The 20,859-nt window shown below is 42.5% G+C and overlaps 1 protein-coding gene across 1 annotated transcript in view; it reads right to left on the bottom strand.

Moving 5' to 3' along the window:
- TPO (thyroid peroxidase) overlaps positions 1 to 19,799 on the bottom strand; it is a 90,004-nt gene extending 70,205 nt beyond the window's left edge. The window contains exon 1 of the mRNA XM_085861386.1: positions 19,703 to 19,799. Coding sequence (XP_085717512.1) covers positions 19,703 to 19,799 — 97 coding nt within the window. The remainder of the gene's footprint in view (positions 1 to 19,702) is intronic.
- Between the last annotated feature and the right edge of the window lie 1,060 nt (positions 19,800 to 20,859).

Raw genomic sequence — 20,859 nt, 5'->3', positions numbered from 1 at the left:
GTCACGTACAAAAATGCTGCACAGGCCTGGTTTCCTATAATTATGGCCAGTGTTACACATCAGTACAAAAAAAATTGTATCATTGCATTATTTTATCATGATAAGAAAAAGTAGGTGGGGGCTAATGTTGTCCAGGTGACTTGAAAAATTACTTTGAACAAAGCTGTGTTTAGGCTAAAAATATCTGAATAACATAACTTTACTCCACATGAAAGAAGAATGGACTGGGGGAAAGAATTATTATGGGACACATTGAACCAGACCAATGTAAACTCATCTGTCGAGACAACGGCATTACATGCCCAGAATGAGACTTGAATGCAGGTCCTTAGTGAGCCATCTGAGCGAACTGGACAACCCTCCAGATGAGCATGCAATTCTTCCACGCATAGAAATGCCGCTCTCTTTGCTCCCCGCTGCTCCGGGACAGTCTATCAACCGTAGGAGCAGCAAGCGTCTGTCCATGAGAGGGTCTGGGGGAACAAATGGGGGAACTGTGCCATGAAACCACAGCTCTTCAGTCTCCAGAGAGGGAACAGGACCTGGATGTGGTTGAGTCAGGTGCCAGGTCTACTGAGGTGGGAGGTGTGGAGCTGACTGAGGTGGGACTTTTTGTCTCCTCGAAGCCAAGGCGAAGACCGTCATCTTCCAGAGCAGAGTGCAGGTATTGAAGTAGAATGAAAAATACACCTGTTTTTCATTCCAATGATGTGCCTGGCAGAAAGGCATTTTGCCATCGGTCAACGTGGGTGGGAGGGGAGGGAGGCTGTGTTTCAGACCCAGACCAAATTATTTAAGCAGTGGATGATTATTACTCCACACTCTTTGAAAAACAACTGCTTGATCAAATCCGGATAACCGAGATTCTTGGCCATCTTGAGTAATGGTGAATCTCGTGCACAGGAGGGGGGACCTGTCCAACTGGCACCTGATCAGTTTTTTGGATGTTGACAAGAAGATACTAACCAAGGTGTTGGCTTGGAGGGTGTATGGTGCCATGGAGGATCTTGTGCAGCCATATCAAACTTGTGCTGTTCCGGGACGCAGAGGGTCTGACAACCTGGGCAAGGTTCGAGAGGCGATTCAGTTTGTGGAGGAAAGAGGCCTCCCACTGAGCATTGTCAGTTTGGACCAGGAGAAGGCTTTCAACAGAGTGTCTCATGAATACATGATGGCCATTTTGGACTGTTTTGTCTTTGGACCAAATTTGAGGAATTGTGTCGACCTTATGTATGGGGAAGTTGAAGCCCATATTTTGGTCAATAGACATCTCTTGGGAACCTTCCTAGTTGCTTCTGGGGTCAGGCAGGGCTGCCCGATGTCACCTATCCTTTTTGTCTTTTGCATTGTACCTTTTGCATGTGCACTGTGAGTGGACCCATCCTCCCCTGGGCTCTGGGTACCAGGAGCCCATGGGGACACCTGAAGGTGAGCCTGTACGTGGACAACATGATGGCATTTGTCGCTGTCGCCATATGCAGGCTGGTGGGTCTTTGTGAGTTTTATGGGTTGGCCTCCTCTTCTAAGGTCAACCCTAGGAAGAGTGAGATCATGCACTTTGATTAGCACAGGACAGGCTCTGCCCCCTTTTGCCCATACACAGAGCGGAGAGATTGATTGAAGATCCTCGGGGCTTGTTTTGACCCTGGCGGTCTGGGCGCCAAGAACTGGCAGAAGGTCACCATGAACTTGGAGGCTGAAATCATTTCCTGGTGGAATGGAGGGGTGTAATTTAGTGATGAAGAATCTTTTGATTGGTAAATTGTTAAATTTGGCTGGAGTCCCCCCAACTCCTCCTGCAGTATGATGGGCTCTGGTGAAGCTGGTTTTTGGCTTCTTTTTTTGGATAGCCAAGCAAAGTGTAGGAGTCCTCCCATTGTCAGCCTTTCTCTGGATCGTGTCCAGGGCATTTTTGGATGTTTGAGGGGTTTGCTTTGGAGCAGTGCTTTTGACCCATCAGCCAATCAGTTGGGGGTTGTCGCAGGTTCTGGACCACCTTTGCCCCAGCGAGGTGTGGCAGGAGGTGCGTATCATCCAAGGACACCCTCTCACAGAATGTACCACGAGAAAGAAAGGTCTGGTCGCTTGAGGCCAGCCTCCTCAAAAGCTAAGTGTCCTGGCTGGTGATGAACAGATTAGATGTCTTTGTCTTCTGTGGGCTCAGTCCACATCCAATGGCATGCCTCTAATGGAGATGAGCCTGGAGGAGAGTCAATACCATTAAGGCTGTCCTGTGGCAAGCACGGGCCAGAAGATTCCTTTTTAGGCAATGGATGGATCCTGGGCTGATATGGCCCTGCCCTGACTCCGGAGGTACAGGCTTGGCAACATGTCCTTGTCCTGCCTCTGGAGGTACAGGCTTGGCGACATGTCCTTGTCCTGCCTCTGGAGGTACAGGCTTGGTGACAGCCTGCGGGCGATGGGGCAGGGTGCTGGCCATAACAATGTGTCAGATGTGTCATGAAGCCTCCTCCTCCTTTCCCTCTGTCCTCCCCTCATCCTCCTTTACTGAGGGGGAAGGATGGGGGAAGGGTGAAGGAAAAAGCAGGCACAATCCCCACACTCGTCCCTGGGGCAACACCCCCACCCCTGCAGGCACGCATCTTGCTCACACATTCAAAGTATGCGATGACGTCTGCTGGGCTTTACTGCGGTGAAGGAGGGGGAGGAGGTCCTGCTGGGGGGGGGGAGTGTGGGTTGCAGTCTTGCAAAGGTGTGGGTGGCAGTCATGTGCAGCCACAGTCCCTGACCAAGCTTGCCTGCCCGGGCTTGGAAAGGTTGAGGGTGCTCCGACAGGCAGATTTGCAGGCCCTACAGGTCCATGATCCTCAGTGGTTCACCCACATCTCAGGGTCATCCCTTGAAGTCATCCCCTTCCTGGTGGTGCCTCTCTTCCGGGTGGGCCCTTTCCCAGCATGGCCTGGAGAGAGCCAGGGCAGTTTGGTTTCCTTTTGTTTGATCTTGATTTTGCCCTTTGCCTTTGATTTTGACATTTTTATTTCCAGAGGTGGACCTAGTGCTCGAAGTGGCTTGTGCCTGCCTAGTCTTGTGTCACACATTCGAAGCATAGTCAGGGAATCTTGTCTTCTTGGTACAAGGTGAGATGTGGAGGTGTTTACTTAATGGTTAAGTGGCTGGCTTAAGATCCGAGGGTCTTGAGTTGAAGCCCATGTCAGGTTGTTGAATTAACATGAGGTAGGATTGACTCAAGCAGTTATCCTTTTGAGGTTATCAAAACGAGTACCAGTATATTGGTAACAGGGGCATCAGCAGTACAGATGTGCCCCTGGACATTGATGCTACTGACAGCCTTGTGTTGCACATGGAGGAGGAGGAGGAGGAGGAGGAGAGGATGAGGAGAGGATGAGGAGGAGGAGGAGGAGGAGGTGATATCTATGCAGTAATAATAAATGTCAGTGTGTGTCTGTCCGTTTGTCCGTCAGGGCGTCTCTCTCCTCAATAACTCCAAAACCATGAAAACAAGAAAAAGAGCAATCTGAGGTTAAAAACCCTCGCCAGGACTTTTAGGATGGTGTATTTTTTTTATAGGTTTTCAGGTAAATCCAATATGGCTGCCAAACCATCTCACCTATGATGCCATGTGTGACTCTTTTGTTCCTCATGGATAGGTGGTCATACGTGTAAAGTTTCACCTCGATCTTTTCAGCCATTTTAAAGAAGAAGATTTTTGAAGGTTTAAAAAAAGAACAAACAATATGGCTGCCAAATCACGTGACCGGTGACATCATGAATTTTTTTTCTGTGGACCATTTTATCCCTAGATGACCCTCAACAATTTTCATACTGATTGGATGTGGTGTTCTACATATGCGGTTATGACGTCATAACGAGGTCATAATCACACTCATTCCCCATGAGGAGTACTTGCTATGTGCCAAGTTTCAAAAAAAAATTTGGTGCAGTTTCAGAGATACAGAATTCCAAATTTTTTCTGTTTTTCTAATATGGCTGCCCTGCCAAGTGACCTATGACGTCATAATTATTGAAACGTTCTACATGAGTCGTCGTACCAATGGTGAAAAGTTAGTCTCAATTTGACAAGCGGTTACAGAGAAAAACATGAAAATTCTGTGCGGACAAACAGACAAACAGACAGACAGGCAAACAAATGAAAAAAAATCACTCATGGAGTGACAACTTGGCAAAACAGCACAAAGTAGAATGGCACTCTGTAAAGTGCATACCTCTACCAGGTGGAACAGTTTACGTTTTGTATCCTACTGATGGGCTGGATCCGAACCAAAATCCAATCCACTTGTTCTTCGTCACCTATTTAACTCATCCACCTTGTTTTGTAAAAACTCGTCCACAACTTTTTGAGATTATAGTGATATATTTAGTTTTTGACCCTATCTATCAATTTGAGAAATTAGGCCTGTGTTAATCTTTTGACCTTAAAATTAAGTGGTAGTTGAATTCAGCAACTGTACATGAAAATCTCTTCAAATTTCAAGTCAATCGGATGAAAATTGAGGATTCCAGAAATTTTGGCCCAAATTGGCCTTTTGGCCTATTTTGACCGTTTGGCCTATGTTTACCACAAAAAATAATAGGTGGTTGAATTCAGTGACCTGATATGTAAATCCTTTTCAAATTTCAACTCAATTGGATAAAAATTGAGGATTTAGAAAATTTGGCCCAAATTGGCCTATTTTGACCTTTTCGCCTCAGTTTACCTCAAAATGAATCCGTGTTTTAATTCAGCGACCTGACCTGAAAATGGTCTTCAAATTTCATGTTAATTGGATTAAAATTGAGGATTTTTGAAATTTGGCCGATGTTGACCTTTTGCTCCAGTATGTTGACCTCAAAATTAAAAGGTGTTTGAACTCAGTGACCTGATATGCAAATGCTCTTCAAATTTCAAGCCAATTGGATTAAAATTGAGGATTTCAGAAAGAATTAAAAAATTTGGCCTATTTTGGGTTGACCTAATGGCCGATGTTGACCTTTTGACCTATGATAACCTCAACAGAAATAGGTGGTTGAATTCATTGACCTGATGCACAAATCCTGTTCAAATTTCAAGTCGATCGGATGAAATTCGAGGATTTTAGAAAATTTGGCTCAAATTGGCTTATTGGCCGATTTAGATCTTTTCGGTACACCAAATTAATGTTTGCATTAATTAAAACACCCCTTTTGAAGATAATTAATGGTCTTTTTTAATCGGGTCCTTTCTCAAGGTGCATCCTCGGTCACCTCGCTCTCCCTCCCTGGGGTCTCAATTCGCCATTTTGTTTGGCCTGCTCAACAATGCCTTGAATCGCAACAAGCTGCAACAGTCTATTAACGATAAAGCGGTGCAGTTCGTGTCCCGATCGGGATGTACACTACTACAGTCGGCAATTACTACAAGGTCGAGGTACGTAGAGAGCACGCACGGACATGGTACATATGGGTAGATTTGGATGTAAGGGATTTTCCACGGGTGTGTGTGCATGCCTGCATGCTTCGTTACGGGCACCGTGGTGGCAAAACTTTCATCCCATATCTTATGATGATGATGAGTGGTGGAGGTTTTCACTTTTAACCTCAGCAGCGTACGAGTGGTCACGTTTTCCTTTGTCCTCGCTGCTGTTTCTAAAGCAATTGGTTATTTTATTTGACTCGGTGTGCTTTACAAAGGTTATATGATTTCTCTTTGTGAGTTCCAAGTATCGGCACATTCTTGATATGCAGCTTTCAAGGCCCTTGCACGGAAGCATGGCATCGTTTGTGTTCCTCCCGATGATGTCAGTGTTGAACACGTCGTTATTACGATCGGTAATATCATCGGGATGGATAAGATCCGTGCACTCTCACGGATGAACAAACGTGTTGTGGTTTTTGTTGCTGAAGAAAGCCTCATACATGAGATTGTTGCCGCTGGTTTGTCCACAGACAATGGACACTTCATTCTGGTTTCCCCACTCGACACCCCAGCTGTAACGATCGTATCATCAAATGTACCGCCATTCATAAAGTAAAAATGTTCCATCTCCCTCTCGTGTGAACGAGGACAAACTCCATCGAGACTCCACTGAAAAAAAATAAAGGGAAATAAACCGATCATACCCTCAGTGCCCCCGCCCCCCCGCCATTTTCCTTACAATGCCTGAATTTTCCCTAAACCACAACAGTCTCTGTGCCAGCTGTTTTACCTGACGTGTCTGAGCACACTAATAAAAACGATGAAGAACCTCTAATTATCAAACCTGTCACAGATTCCCGCATTCGTCCTACACTACCCGAGGTTCTTCCAATTCCTCTACCCCGTCGTGGTCCCATTCATATGGAGCAGGCTGACACCTGCGTGCCACAAGTTTCTCCAGAGCCTGAAGAACCAGTCATTGAAAGTTTCCCGGATAGTGCTTCCGACGTGTCTGAAGGGGAATCTTATGAAATGGAGGATTTTCCCACAACAAACGAATCAAACGCAACAACAACCCAAATTTTGAACGGCCGAGCGAGCGCCACTTCACTGAACCTCAGTGTAGCAGGTTAAAGAAATACATTGTGAAAACAAAAGATGAACTCAAACAATGATCTTTGGTAGTTTAAATATCGATGGTGGAGCGAGTCACCTGTGTAAACTTCCAAGTGGTTAACCCCACACCACTACAAAGAAAATTAGATGGACTTATCTTTCAAGAGACCCACTCAACTCCAGCATCCCATGCAGAATGGAACCCTATGATAAAAAACGACCAGTTTGTTGACCCCCCCTTTTCTGTTGGGCTCTGTTGAGCCCCCTTTTCCATCCATCAGAACTTTCCTGCCAAAATATAATCCCTCAAACACTTAACTTCCCTCAAATTTAGCACTAATAACACAAATTTTACATGATTGAATGTCTATGCCCCCTCAAACAGTATGGACCGACAACGCCTCGATGCTAGGTTCGGGCCTTATATGAGGAAAATGGATTTACACAGGTGCATCATCATGGCAGGTGATTTTAAATGTACTCTACAACCCGATCTGGACAGGAACGGTGTGGAACCCCATCCCGAACTGGCTAAATTACTCGCCAATAGAAGAAATTTTAGGTTACACGACGTCTGGCGTCAACAAATCCACATGGTGCATTAATTTACCTGGTGTAAGGCCAAAAAAAAATATGTTGCATTGGCGTAACGGGTCACTGAAAAATAGGGTAGGTCGGTCGGGATCTTTTTTTTTTTTTTTTTCCTAATAAATCCCAAAATTTTTGGATAATAAATCCAAAAATTTAATAAATCCTAATAAATCCCTCCCAAAATCTCCCCCGGCTCGAGTACCACCCTTTTTGTCGGCGGGTTCTGTCCGAAACACTTCCGGGTTTTTGCGATCGCGATCGCAATCAACAAGATACTTGAAATCGACAGCAAAAAAACAAAAAAAAAACGTAGGGTCGGCGGAATTTTTAGGGTCGGGCGGGTTACGCCAATGCAACATTTTTTTTTTTTTGGCCTAAGGTTACCCTCTTTTTAGAAAACGTTTTTTTTCTTTTTAAAAAATCTCCATTTTAGAAAACCCCTCTTTTAGGGCCATGTTTAACGATGTATGGTCTGTTTTATTAAATCAAATGCATCCGTTTACAGATCAGCGTTTATGCTCGGGTAATACAAGGCACAATTTAGGGATTTTTGCCAAAAATTTTGTTTCCCAACAACACAAGAGGAATGCAGAACAAAGGCCAGTTTGGAAAGGGAAATTCTACAGATCCAAACAAACTTAAAAAAAAAACATCACCCTTCCTCCCAACAAAAACTGAGACTGAAGGAAAAGAAGGCATTCCTCAATGCAATAATTGAGAACCAAACCCAGGAAGCATTAACGAGATTGAGTTTTCAGCATCTCAACCTTTTGGACACACCAACCTGGTTTTTCTTTGATGTTGAATCCAAGGTTCCTCACCCTCAAAATACCACCCCAGAACGCCCTGACAACTCCGTCATCACTCACCCTGAAGGAATCAAGAGGGAATTCCTTCAGGAAGCCAATTTTTTTCTCTCTAACCTTTATAAAACAACAGAGGTTGATTTAAATGGTGTCTCCCATTTGTTTGATGGCATTTGCACCTTAACCCCAGAGCAAAGGCAGAGCCTGGAGAAACCACTCGCACTTGATGAACTCTCCGTCGCGCTAAAGAGCCTTGGCAAAGGAAAATGATCTCTGAAATTGACGGATTGCCAACAGAATCTTTCTGGGACCTAATTGCCTCCGAACTGTGCTATCAGTCTTTCAGGAGAGCGTCAAAAAGAATGATCTGCCATTGAGGTGCAGGAGGGCAGTACTTACCTTGTTTCCCAAGAAAGGCGATCCTTTGCTCATTTCCCAGTGAAGGCCGGTATCGTTACTGTGCACAGACTATAAGATCTTTTCCTCCTTTCTAAAAGACATTATAAACATGGATCAAACCTATTGTGTTTCTGGTCGTAGTATCCATGACAATATTTCTGTTATTCGTGATTTCATTGATGTTTGTGACATTTCTCATGGAAGTGTTGGCCTCGTTTTCCTTGATCGGATGAAGGCTTTTGGTTATGTTTCTCATGAATACTTGTCTGAAGTTTTAAAACGATTTGGTTTCGGACCTTTTATTTTATCATATATACATTTATGTTATTCTCATATACCTGCTTTACTCAATGTTAACAATGAACTTGTTCCCCCTTTTTGTTTTGCTCTCCACTGTCAGGTGCCTTATGTGCCTGAACTCTTGAACCCCTCTTAAACATGCTGCGTAAGTCTTTGTCTGGTTTTACTGTTACAGGTCTAAACCATAAAATAAAGACCATTGCTTACACTGACGATATGTGTGTTTGCATCAAAAACTCTGATGACTGCCAGGATGATGCATGGTTTAGAGCTCTTTAGCAAAGCTTCAACAGCAAAATTAAACTGCCTAAAAACAGAAAAACTGTGGCTCGAACCCCTTACCTACCCCCCACTTCCTCACTCTCCCCACCTCCTCCTCACTCCCATCTCTCACCGCAAATGTCACCAGGACGAGAGATTGGATCAAGTTTTTGAGAATTTTTCTTGGTCCTGGAAATTTCACGAGCTGTAACTGGGAAGGCTTGCCTGAACACATCGAACTACTTTTAATGAAATGGAAAGCCCTGCTCTGCCAATTGTCTTACCGTGGCAGAGTGTTGGTGATAAACAACTTGGTTATTTCCGTCCTATAGCACAAGGTTTTGGCTCTGCAACCACCGACAGGTTTGGTTAACGAAATACAGAAGAATGTTACTCACTTTTTCTGGTCTGGAAAACATTGGCTATGACCAGAAAAGTTGAATTTACCAATATCTGAGGGCCATCAAGGACTTGTCAATGTAAAGTGCCGAATTATGGCCTTACATGTTCGTACGATATGGTCCTTTTTGCATGAGCCACTTTTACCTTGGAGCTTGCAAACCATATTTTAGGCTAAGTTGAGAATGCTGGTCATGCTAAGGAGCTTCTCCTATTGCATTTGCCAAAGGTTGCTTTCTCTTCACTCCCTTCCTTTTATCAAAGTCTGTTAAATGCTTGGCAAGCTATCATAGGCCATCGTGATCTCACGACGTATGAGCGATCCGTGTTTTTGAATTCGCCACTGTTTCACAACACACCGTTTGAAGGTTTTGATAACAATAGGACCGTTATCCGAAAATTTGTGAATGCATCAATAACTAAAGTATGCCACCTTAGAAACAATGCCAATGATAAGTGGCCAAGTGTTGCTGCAATTGCTTCAGTGACCGGCATTAGGTCTTGTTGCAAAATAGACAAGTGTTTGAGGTTAATGCTTTATGCTTTACTGCACCTTTCCCATCTTGGTCGCATCATCCCATACCTCCCTCCAAGCCGAGTCTTTTCCCCTTCCCCAACCTTCTTTTATCAGTCTCTGAAAGCTTTGAACCAATACATTTGGTCGCTCTTTTTCCTTTTCCAATAAAAACCGTAAAACCTTGTGTCAACAATCTTTAAAAGTTCTTTTTCCTTCCTTGTCTACCCCAGCACCTTGTAAGTGGTCCACAGTCCTGCCGCACACTCCTCCTTTCTCACCAAATTGGGGATGGTATTATTAAAAAAAAAACTGTGCAAAAACGTGTTGGTGATCTCCAGTGGAGAATTGCACATTTGATTCTGCTCAAGAACTCTCTTATTCAGCGCCTCACACAAGCGATAAGCGATCAGTGTTTCTTTTGCGGACACAGTGAAACCTTGTCCCATGCACATGTACGATGGAATCGTTTAACTCCCTTCTTTATTTTCTTGAAAGTGATATTTGCACACCTTTCGATCGACTTTAGTTTTCCAATTTTCATTTTTGGTCCAAATGGCCCCTTCAACCTCCAAATAACAGTTCTTGTAAACTTTTTTTATTTCACAAGCAAAACTAACAATTTACAAAACAAGAAAATCAAAGATAAACAAGAGCTCAAGTGAGCACAATATATGCCCAAACAAGAAGGTATATACAGAAATGTGCTACTACATGGAAAACAGCCTCCTGGTTGCCATGGCAACCACTTTAGATGACGAACGTATGTCGCGACACACCGTCTCCACAGTCTGTACCTATGTACCAAATATGAAACGTGAAAGTTGAAAACTTTGGGAGTTAGAGTGCGGACAGGAATGGACGGACGGACGGACAGACGACCGGTATCACATAATACGCCCCGATATATATATATATATATATATATATATATATATATATATATATATATATATATATATATATATATATATATATATATATATATATATATCAGGCATATAAAAAGGTTTGTAAGTGGCTAAGTTAAAAAAAAAAAAGGTTTAGCAATGTTTATAGCACTTTGTGAAAGTCTGATAAAACTTTGAATTTCACTGTTATACTCTTTCTAGCCAACTCGATCTTTTTGAGAAATGATGGTGTATAAATGATGACTTTTGTAAAATATCTGATTTGGTGCTCAATGTCGAGCCTTCTTCAAATTTCCTTTGTGCTTATTTTGGTAATTTAACCTCTTGTTTATGGTTTCTTCTTGAATAGAATTGTTTATCACTTGTTTCATTTTCTCCTGGTTTGATTGTTGAAAAATTATTGTCTTTTATACTTTTGAAATGAAAAGTCGTGTCTGTCTGTCTCTCTGTCTGTCTGTCTGTCTGTCTGTCTCTCTCTCTCTCTCTCTCTCTCTCTCTCTCTCTCTCTGTCTCTGTCTCTGTCTCTGTCTCTGTCTCTGTCTCTGTCTCTGTCTCTGTCTCTCTCTCTGATCCCCTTCCCTCTCACCAGACATATCCGGACATTGGTTATGTATAGGCGATGATTATGTCCGAGCAGTATTTGTCTTCAGATGTGGTGTTTATGTCCGGGTGATGTTTGTCTCCAAACATGTCTGTGTTTGTGTCTGGGTGGTGTTTGTTTGTCTTCGGACGTGTCCGGGCGGTCTTTATGTCCTGATGGTGTTTGTCTTCAGACGTGAAGTGTCCAGGCAGTGTTTGTCTCTGAACTGTGTTTATCTCCAGACATGTCCAGGCGGTGTTTGTCTCTGGGTGGTATTTATAGTCTGACCTGTAGAAAATAGATTTCAGACGTTATATTGTTTTCATCTTCACTGTTATTCGATGCCATTTTGTTGAGAAGGCATGATTCGTAATTAACGCTCTACCAAACGTCTGCCTTCCCTTCCTCTAACCTCATGCTGCCTTCCATTCCCCCACCCCTCGTCACTGCCTTCCCTCCTATCTCTTTCCCCTCCACCTTCTGACTCTCCCCCTCTCCCTCTCCCCCACTCACTTTCCCGCCTCTTTTTCTCCCCCCCCTTCGTATTCTCATTAGCGAAGCGACAGAGGTGGTATTTGCTGGTGTGAAATATTCGTCAAAGCTTGGGAACCAAATTCGGTTTTTGTGGTGGTTGACTTTAACAGCAGCAATAACAACATTAATATTAACATTACAAAACTTGATGAATTTTGATTTAATTTGCCATTTATCGTTTGTTTCTATCACGTGTACATCAAAAGTTATCAACGTTAAAATTTGCACAAGGACCTGATGTACACCCTGTATATAACTTTCCATAAAACAGTGAATAAGGCTCTTCACTTGAAACTTCCACTTTATGTTGATAAAATGTCACCAATACTTTACATTTTCATCCAGGTGAGTGTTCACACGTCAGGCATACACGTTAGAATTAAACGTGAGGGCGAGGTGTACAGTATTTGTTGGCGACTCAGTTAAAAATCTTACACCTTAAGGGTACAGATGTGGTGCTTGTGGTAAAGTACCTCAAAGTACCATTTAACAGTCAGTCATGATTAATCCCATCGGAATTGATCCTGCAGTGATTACAGCCTTGGAGCGTCGTTTTTTAAAAATTTTTAAACAGCCCCCCCCTCCCCCGTACAGGTGGACTGTCTGTCGAAAAGTTTCAAGGTTATTACTTACGAAATCTAAATATTTCGTAAGTATATTGATGACTTCCGTCCTCTGTTTGTTTGTTACTTATGAAATCTAAAGATTTCGTTTCTGTTTGTTTGTTTGTGTGTTTGTTTGTGTGTTTGTTTGTTTGTTTGTAGGCACGATAACTCAAGAACAGAAGAAGCTACCAATGGCAAATTACACCACGAGATTCAGGAGGGTGATGGTTGGCGCTGATTAGATTTGGTCAAAATTGGTCAAAGGTCAAGGTCACAGTGAGGTCAAACATAATTCCATAAATTAATGTGGAGAAATGGAGTATTTTTGCTTCGATCGACGTTACGAGTTCGTTTTAACTTCGATTTTCATTTTGTCTTCGGTTTCTGCGATCGCTTCGGACGTTTAAAACTCGGTTGTCGAAATTCTTGTAAAAATCGGACGTTTTAAGATTGTAGAAAAAATATTTCACTCGCCACGTCATGGGTGTCACGTGGTGCAGTGCGCTCGAGCAGAGGCGTCGTTGATCACGTAAAGGTTTTCCGTGTGTGCGCTGACGGTATTTTCGATAAAGATGGTGTTTAAAAGTAATTTTTATCCCAATAAAGGCTATCGTCGCATGCCAGACTCGCTAATCCGTCGGATTATGTAAAGATTGTTGGTGGATGGCCGAATATTACGGTTTTGTGACTTTGATAAAATAATATTAAATAATTGCGTCGAGAAATGGAGATTGTTGCTTCGGTCGACGTTACGATTTTTGATGGTTTGGTACAGAATCATCGTAGAAACTTCTGGTTTGCGTCGCTACCTTCTCAAGAGACAGCTTTTATTAGACAAGGTAAGAGGTCAAGTTGACGATTTCGTAAGTACCAGTCTATGACTGCTTGTTTTTTTTTTAAATTCAAATCCCTTTAAAGGTGGATATGGAAGTCTAGAAAAGTTTAAGGTTATTTTTTATTCATTCCCCTTTTTTGGATGGATATGACAGTCTGGAGAAAAGCTTAAAGGTTATTTTTTATTCATTCCCCTTTTAAGGTGGATATGAAAGTCTGTAGAAAAGTTTAAAGGTTATTTTTTTAATTAACTCCCCTTTTTGGATGGATATGAAAGTCAGTTGCCCAACTGTGTCTGCGGACGTCCTCCTGCAATTGGGGTCACTTCTTATTAGGAGGTTGGTGGCAGGATTTGCACTCTGGCCACCGTAAAACCCTTCATTCCGCAAAACGCAAAAACGCAAAAAAATCTGAAAACCCACTCCGTGGGAGTACCTCCTGTGCAGCTTCCCTTCGCAGGGCAGCTCACCGGATGACGGGATTGGGGCAAAGCCTTCGGGACCCCCAATCGTTGATAGGAGGGAAACCACGGGGTAACATCCCTGGGTCAGATTGCGGGAGAGTGTGTCGGAGTGGTGCTGAGGTGTCGTCCACCAGATGGCGGTCTCCTTGGGTTAACCTGAGGCGGTCCCTTCGGGTGGGTGCCTGGAATGTCCTATCCCTAAGAGAGGATGATCACCTGTCTCTGTTATCATCTGAGCTCAAGCGTTTGGACATCGGGATTGCAGCTCTCTCTGAGGTTCGGAGACCGGATTGCGGCGAGATAATGGTGGGTGGTTACACCTACTATTGGTCTGGTCGCTCTGATGGTTACCATACCCAAGGAGTTGCTGTAGCTGTGTCCAATAAGCTGACCCCAATGATAATTGAGGTAACACCGGTCAACGAGCGTATTATGAGATTAAGGATTCGTCACTCCTTAGGTGTCATTTCCCTGGTCTCTGTTTATGCTCCGACTGAGGCGAGTGATCTCACCGTGAAGGATGCATTCTACGCCACACTCGAGTCTGTGGTTGATCAGTGCCCCAGACGAGATACACTTCTAGTCTTGGGGGATTTCAATGCATCGACTGGAACTGATAGGGACGGTTATGAGGTGTGTGTTGGTCCCCATGGGTCAGGAACTATGAACCAGAATAGCACTAAGTTCCTTGACTTTGCAAGAAGTCATGGACTTAGGGTGGCTGGTTCATGGTTTCAGCGCCGACAAGCTCATCGCTGGACTTGGTATTCCAACGCTGGCGGTGTGGCAAAGGAGATTGACCATGTCCTCATTGACGGTCGTTGGAGGATGATCCAGAACTGCAGGGTCTACCGGAGTGCTCAGTTCCTCAATACTGACCACAGGCTTGTTGTAGCAACTCTAAAGCTGCACCTTAAATCCTGGAGAATGGTACCATCCCAGCCGAGGCTGGATGTTGCCAAGCTCAGGGATGAGAGAGTAGCTGAGGAGTTTGCAAACAGGCTGAGTGGACACTTGGGGGGTCTGGGTGCTTTGGGGGTCCTGAAGAGTTGTGGAGCGCCTTCAAGACCACCGTCCTTGATGTTGCCGGTGGATGCCTTGGAGCTCACCGCAGGGCAAAGAAGAATTTTGTCTCTCAAGGGACACTGGATACCATTGACCAGAGTCGCAGGGCCAGGCTGAATGGCAGAGCTGAGCTGTTCAGGGAGCTGAGGCGTAAAACTGTACGTGCACTGAGGGTGGACAAGGAGGCCTATGTGCGAGGAATCTGTGAGGGGGTAGAGCATCACCTGTGGACAGGTGATTCTCGTCCCGCTTACAGGGGAATTCGCGCATTACGTTCATCCAAGCCCATCCCTCGGAGCACTACAGTTCGAGCAGAGAGTGGTAGGCTCTTGACAGAGGAGTCTGAAGTGAAGGCCCGCTGGGCCGGTTACTTTGAGCGGTTGTACCAGGCTGATCCCCCAACTGTCGAGTTGGACGTCAAGGGTGTTACAATCCCTGTTGCTGACCCTCGAATCAACTGTGGTCCACCTACGCTTGTGGAAACACGGGCTGCGGTGAACCAGTTGAAACGGGGCAAAGCTCCAGGGATCTGTGGCATCCATGCCGAACTTCTCAAGGCTGGTGGAAATGCTGCACTCGTGTCGTTGCATGCAGTTTTGTGCTCTGCCTGGAACACAGGCATCATCCCAACTGACTGGAAGAGGGGCCTTGTTGTCCCTCTCTGGAAAGGGAAGGGTGATCGCCAAGACTGCAACAACTACCGAGGGGTGACGCTGCTCTCAGTGCCGGGCAAGGTCTTTGCTCGGATAATTCTCGATAGGGTTCGCCATCATCTGCTTGAGCACCAGCGTCCAGAGCAGTCAGGCTTTACACCAAAGAGGTCAACGATTGACCGTATCCTTGCACTTCGTGTCCTCACCGAACGCAGACGAGAGTTTCGGTAGGGGCTGCTTGCAGCCTATGTTGATCTCTGTAAAGCGTTCGATTCAGTGAATCGGGACGTCCTCTGGAGGATTCTTGGTCTTCGTGGGGTGCCACCAAAACTGATCGATCTGATGTCTGAACTCTACTCTGGTACTGAGAGTGCTGTGAAGTGTGGTGGTACCATCTCTGACTTATTTCCAGTTCTTACTGGAGTTCGTCAGGGATGTGTACTTGCTCCCACACTTTTCAGCACTTGTATGGACTGGATTCTAGGGAGGATGTCGGAGAGATCAAGTTGCGGTGCGTCATTTGGGAATGTCAAGATCTCGGACCTTGACTTTGCAGATGATGCAGTCATCTTTGCGGAGACTTTAGACATCCTCTTGGGGGCCCTCGAGGTGCTGAATGAGGAGTCGGAGCCGTTGGGATTACGGGTTTCTTGGGTCAAAACTAAGATCCAGGCTTTCGGTGACATCTTGGATGCTGCTGTCCTGTCTGTGTCTGTTTGTGGTGAGGATGTTGAGGTCGTGGAGAGATTCACTTACCTTGGCAGTGATATTCATGTCTCTGCTGGCTGCGAGTCAGAGGTCAATAGACGTCTGGGTCGGGCCTGGGGAGTCATGGATTCACTGGATCATGGGGTGTGGCGCTGCCGGTACCTGTGCGGGAGGACGAAAGTCCGAGTCTTCAGGTCCTTGGTACTTCCAGTCTTGCTCTATGGGTGCGAGACTTGGACTCTGACCAAGGATCTGAGACGGAGACTTAATTCCTTTGGTACCAGGTCTCTTCGGAGAATCCTTGGCTATCGCTGGTCGGATTTTGTGTCCAACGAGCGGTTGCTGAGAGAGACTCGGATGAGATTTGTTACCTGCATAGTCCATGAGCGTCAGTTGCGGCTGTATGGACATGTGGCTCGTTTTCCTGACTCTGATCCTGCTCACCAGATTCTCTCAGCGAGGGAGTCTCATGAGTGGAGGAGGCCAGTGGGTCGACCACGTGCCTCATGGTTGCAACAGGTTGACCATCATCTCAAGGAGATGGGGATGGGCCTGGCATCTGCCTGGGGGATGGCCAGACGGAGGCCCCTGGAGTACCGGCGGAAAGTGGACGCAGCGACGTGCTGTTCTGGCACATGCTCTCATACCTGACCTGATGAAAGTCTGTAGAAAAGTTTAAAGGTCATTATTTATTCACTCCCCTTTTTAGGATGTATATGAAAGTCTGGAGAAAAGCTTAAAGGTTATTTTTTTAATTAACTCCCCTTTTTGGATGGATATGAAAGTCTGTAGAAAAGTTTAAAGGTTATTTTTCATTAATTCCCCTTTTTGGATGGATATGATAGTCTGGAGAAAAGTTTAAAGGATATTTTTTATTCATTCCCCTTTTAAGGATGGATATGAAAGTCGAGAAAAGTTTAAAGGTTATTTTTTATTCATTCACCTTTTTGGATGGATATGAAAGTCTGTAGAAAAGTTTAGGGTTATTTTTTATTATCTCCCCTTTTTAGGATGGATATGAAAGTCTGGAGAAAAGTTTAAAAGTTATTTTTCATTAATTCCCCTTTTTGGATGGATATGAAAGTCTGGAGAAAAGTTTAAAAGATTATTTTTTATTCATTCTCCTTTTTAGGATGGATATGAAAGTCGAGAAAAGTTTAAAGGTTATTTTTTATTCATTCCCCTTTTTGGATGGATACGAATGTCTGGAGAAAAGTTTAAAGGTTATTTTTCATTAATTCCCCTTTTTGGATTGATATCGAAGTCTGGAGAAAAGTTTAATGGTTATTTTTTATTCATTTCCCTTTTTGGGTGGATATGAAAGTCTGGAGAAAAGTTTAAAGGTTATTTTTCATTAATTCCCCTTTTTGTGTGGATAGGAAGTCTGGAGAAAAGTTTAAAGGTTATTTTTTATTCATTTCCCTTTTTAGGATGGACATGAAAGTCTGGAGAAAAGTTTAAAGGTTATTTTTTTATTAACACCCCTTTTTGGATGGATATGAAAGTCTGTAGAAAATTTTAAAGGTTATTTTTTATTCATTCCCCTTTTTAGGATGGATATGAAAGTCTGGAGAAAATTTTAAAGGTTATTTTTTATTCATTCCCCTTTTGGATGGATATGAATGTCTGGAGACAAGTTTAAAGGTTATTTTTTAAATTAACTCCCCCTTTTGGATGGATGTGAAAGTCTGTAGAAAAGTTTAAAGGTTATTTTTTATTCATTCCCCTTTTTAGGATGGAAATGAAAGTCGAGAAAAGCTTAAAGGTTATTTTTTATTCATTCCCCTTTTTGGATGGACATGAAAGTCTGGAGAAAAGTTTAAAGGTTATTTTTCATTAATTCCCCTTTTTGGATGGATATGAAAGTCTGGAGAAATGTTTCAAGGTTATTTTTAATTAAATCCCCTTTTTGGATGGATAGGAAGTCTGGAGAAAAGTTTAAAGGTTATTTTTTATTCATTCCCCTTTTTAGGATGGATATGAAAGTCTGGAGAAAAGTTTAAAGGTTATTTTTTTAATTAACGCCCCTTTTTGGATGGATATAAAAGTCTGGAGAAGAGTTTAAAGGGTATTTTTTATTCATTCCCCTTTTTAGGATGGATATGAAAGTCTGGAGAAAAGTTTAAAGGTTATTTTTTAAATTAACTCCCCTTTTTGGATTGATATGAAAGTCTATAGAAAAGTTTAAAGGTTATTTTTTTATTCATTCCCCTTTTTAGGATGGATATGAAAGTTTGGAGAAAAGTTTAAAGGTTATTTTTTTTAATTTACTCCCCTTGTTGGATGGATATGAAAGGCTGAAGAAAAGTTTAACGGTTATTTTTTATTCATTCCCCTTTTTAGGATGGATATGAAAGTCTGGAGAAAAGTTGAAAGGTTATTTTTTTAAAATAAACTCCCCTTTTTGGATGGATATGAAAGTTCGGAGAAAAGTTTAAGGTTATTTTTTTTTATTCATTCCCCTTTTTAGGATGGATATGAAAGTCTGGAGAAAAGTTTAAAGGTTATTTTTCATTAATTCCCCTTATTAGGATGGATATGAAACTCTGGAGAAAAGTTTAAAGGTTATTTTTCATTCCTCTTTTTGGATGGATATGGAAGTCGGGAGAAAAATTTAAAGGTTTTTTTTTTTAAAATTAATTCCCCTTTTTAGGTGGATATTTACAGTCTGGAGAAAAGTTTAAAGGTTATTTTTTTATTCATTCCCCTTTTTGGATGGATATGAAAGTCTGTAGAAAAGGTTAAAGGTTATTTTTCATTATTTCCCCTTTTTGGATGGATATGAAAGTCTGTAGAAAAGTTTAAAGATTATTTTTTATTTATTCCCCTTTTTAGGATGGATTTGAAAGTCTGTATAAAAGTTTAAAGATTATTTTATAATCATTCCCCTTTTTAGGTGGATATGAAAGTCTGTAGAAAAGTTTAAAGGTTATTTTTTATTCAAACCCCTTTTTAGGTGGATATGGAAGTCTGTAGAAAAGTTTAGAGGTTATTTTTCATTAATTCCCCTTTTTGGATGGATATGAAAGTCTGGAGAAAAGTTTAAAGGTTATTTTTTATTGATCCCCATTGTTGGATGAATATGAAAGTCTGTAGAAAGGTTTAAAGATTATTTTTTATTCATTCCCCTTTATCGGATGGATATGTCAGTCTGGAGAAAAGTTTAAAGGTTATTTTTTTATTCTTCCCCTTTTTGGATGGATATGAAAGTCTGTAGAAAAGGTTAAAGGTTATTTTTTCATAAATTCCTATTTTTTTGGTGGATATGAAAGTCTGTAGAAATGATTAACAATTATTTTTTATTCATTCCCCTTTTTAGGATGGATATGACATTCTGTAGAAAAGTTTAAAAGTTTTCAGGTTTAGTCTTTAATGAAAATAAAGGACACTGAAAGCCTTAAAGGACAAAGGAAGGTATGTGTGTATGTGTGTGTGTGTGTGTATATATATATATATATATATATATATATATATATATATATATATATATATATATATATATATATATATATATATATATATATATATATATATATATATATATATATATATATATATATATATATATATATATATGTAGTATATTCACCATGGGTGAGTTCCACATCGACATGCTCATGAAACAGGACCAAGGAGATGAAGGCCAAGGCGGACACCGTTCCGAGCATCTTGATTCGCAGGTTCATGATGATCGGTATCTGGAATCGAACCCACAATGTGAACGAGCACGTTCGTACGGCGGAGACCGAACACGAAGTCCGTTCAAGGAGCCGTGCTTTTGGAGAACTGTCTGAAGATACAAGGTGAACACCTTCAGGCACAGTACGAGTGACGTGAACTGATCAGGTAAAGGTAATTTACCTGTGCACTGATCAAACCCCTGATGTTTGCGACATGGAATCTCTCTCACTCGTTCTGCCACACTGTTTGCGTGTCCTGTGGTGCAAGTGGGCTCATCTCGATCAGTTCCACTTGATGACGTGTTCCCTGAGGTTGTCCTCCGCACTTACAAACGACGTCAGTACATATGTGGCTGTTATGTTTTTGCACATTGGGTTGCAACAATGTTAACTCATCATCGGTGTGTGTGTGTGTGTGTGTGTGTGTGTGTGTGTGTGTGTGTGTGTGTGTGTGTGTGTGTGTGTGTGTGTGTACGTTCTCTGTTTGTTAAACTTACACATTAATTGACTACTATCCTTAAATATCAATGATAGAGTTGAATTAGTCAGGGAATGTGAGTTTAACCAGTCAGGGAATGCATGAGTTTAACTCATTAGGGAATGCGTGAATTTAACTCGTTCAGGAATGCATGAGTTCTGTTAGTCAGGGAATGTGTGAATTTTACTAGTCAGGGAATGTGTGAGTTTAACTCGTTTGGGAATTTGTGAGTTTAACTTGTTGAGGAATGCATAAGTTTAACTTGTTGGGGAATGCTTCAGTTTAACCAGTGAGGAAATGCGTGCGTTTAACTCGTTAGGGAATGCATAAGTTTAACCTGTTAGGGAATGCATAAGTTTAACCTGTTAGGGAATGCATAAGTTTAACCAGTTAGGGAATGTGTGAATTTAGCTAGTCAGGGAATGTGTGAGTTTAGCTCCTCAGGGAATGTGTGAGTTTAACCACTCAGGGAATGTGTGAGTTTAACCACTCAGGGAATGTGTGAGTTTAACCAGTCAGGGAATGTGTGAGTTTAACTCGTTAGGGAATTTGTGAGTTTAACTTGTTGGGGAATGCATAAGTTTAACT

Source organism: Eptatretus burgeri, chromosome 17, assembly GCF_056783735.1.
Source record: "Eptatretus burgeri isolate ZD-2024b chromosome 17, Ebu_testis_v1, whole genome shotgun sequence".
In the NCBI taxonomy this organism is placed as follows: domain Eukaryota; kingdom Metazoa; phylum Chordata; class Myxini; order Myxiniformes; family Myxinidae; genus Eptatretus; species Eptatretus burgeri.
This window is presented reverse-complemented; position numbering and strand designations above follow the sequence as displayed.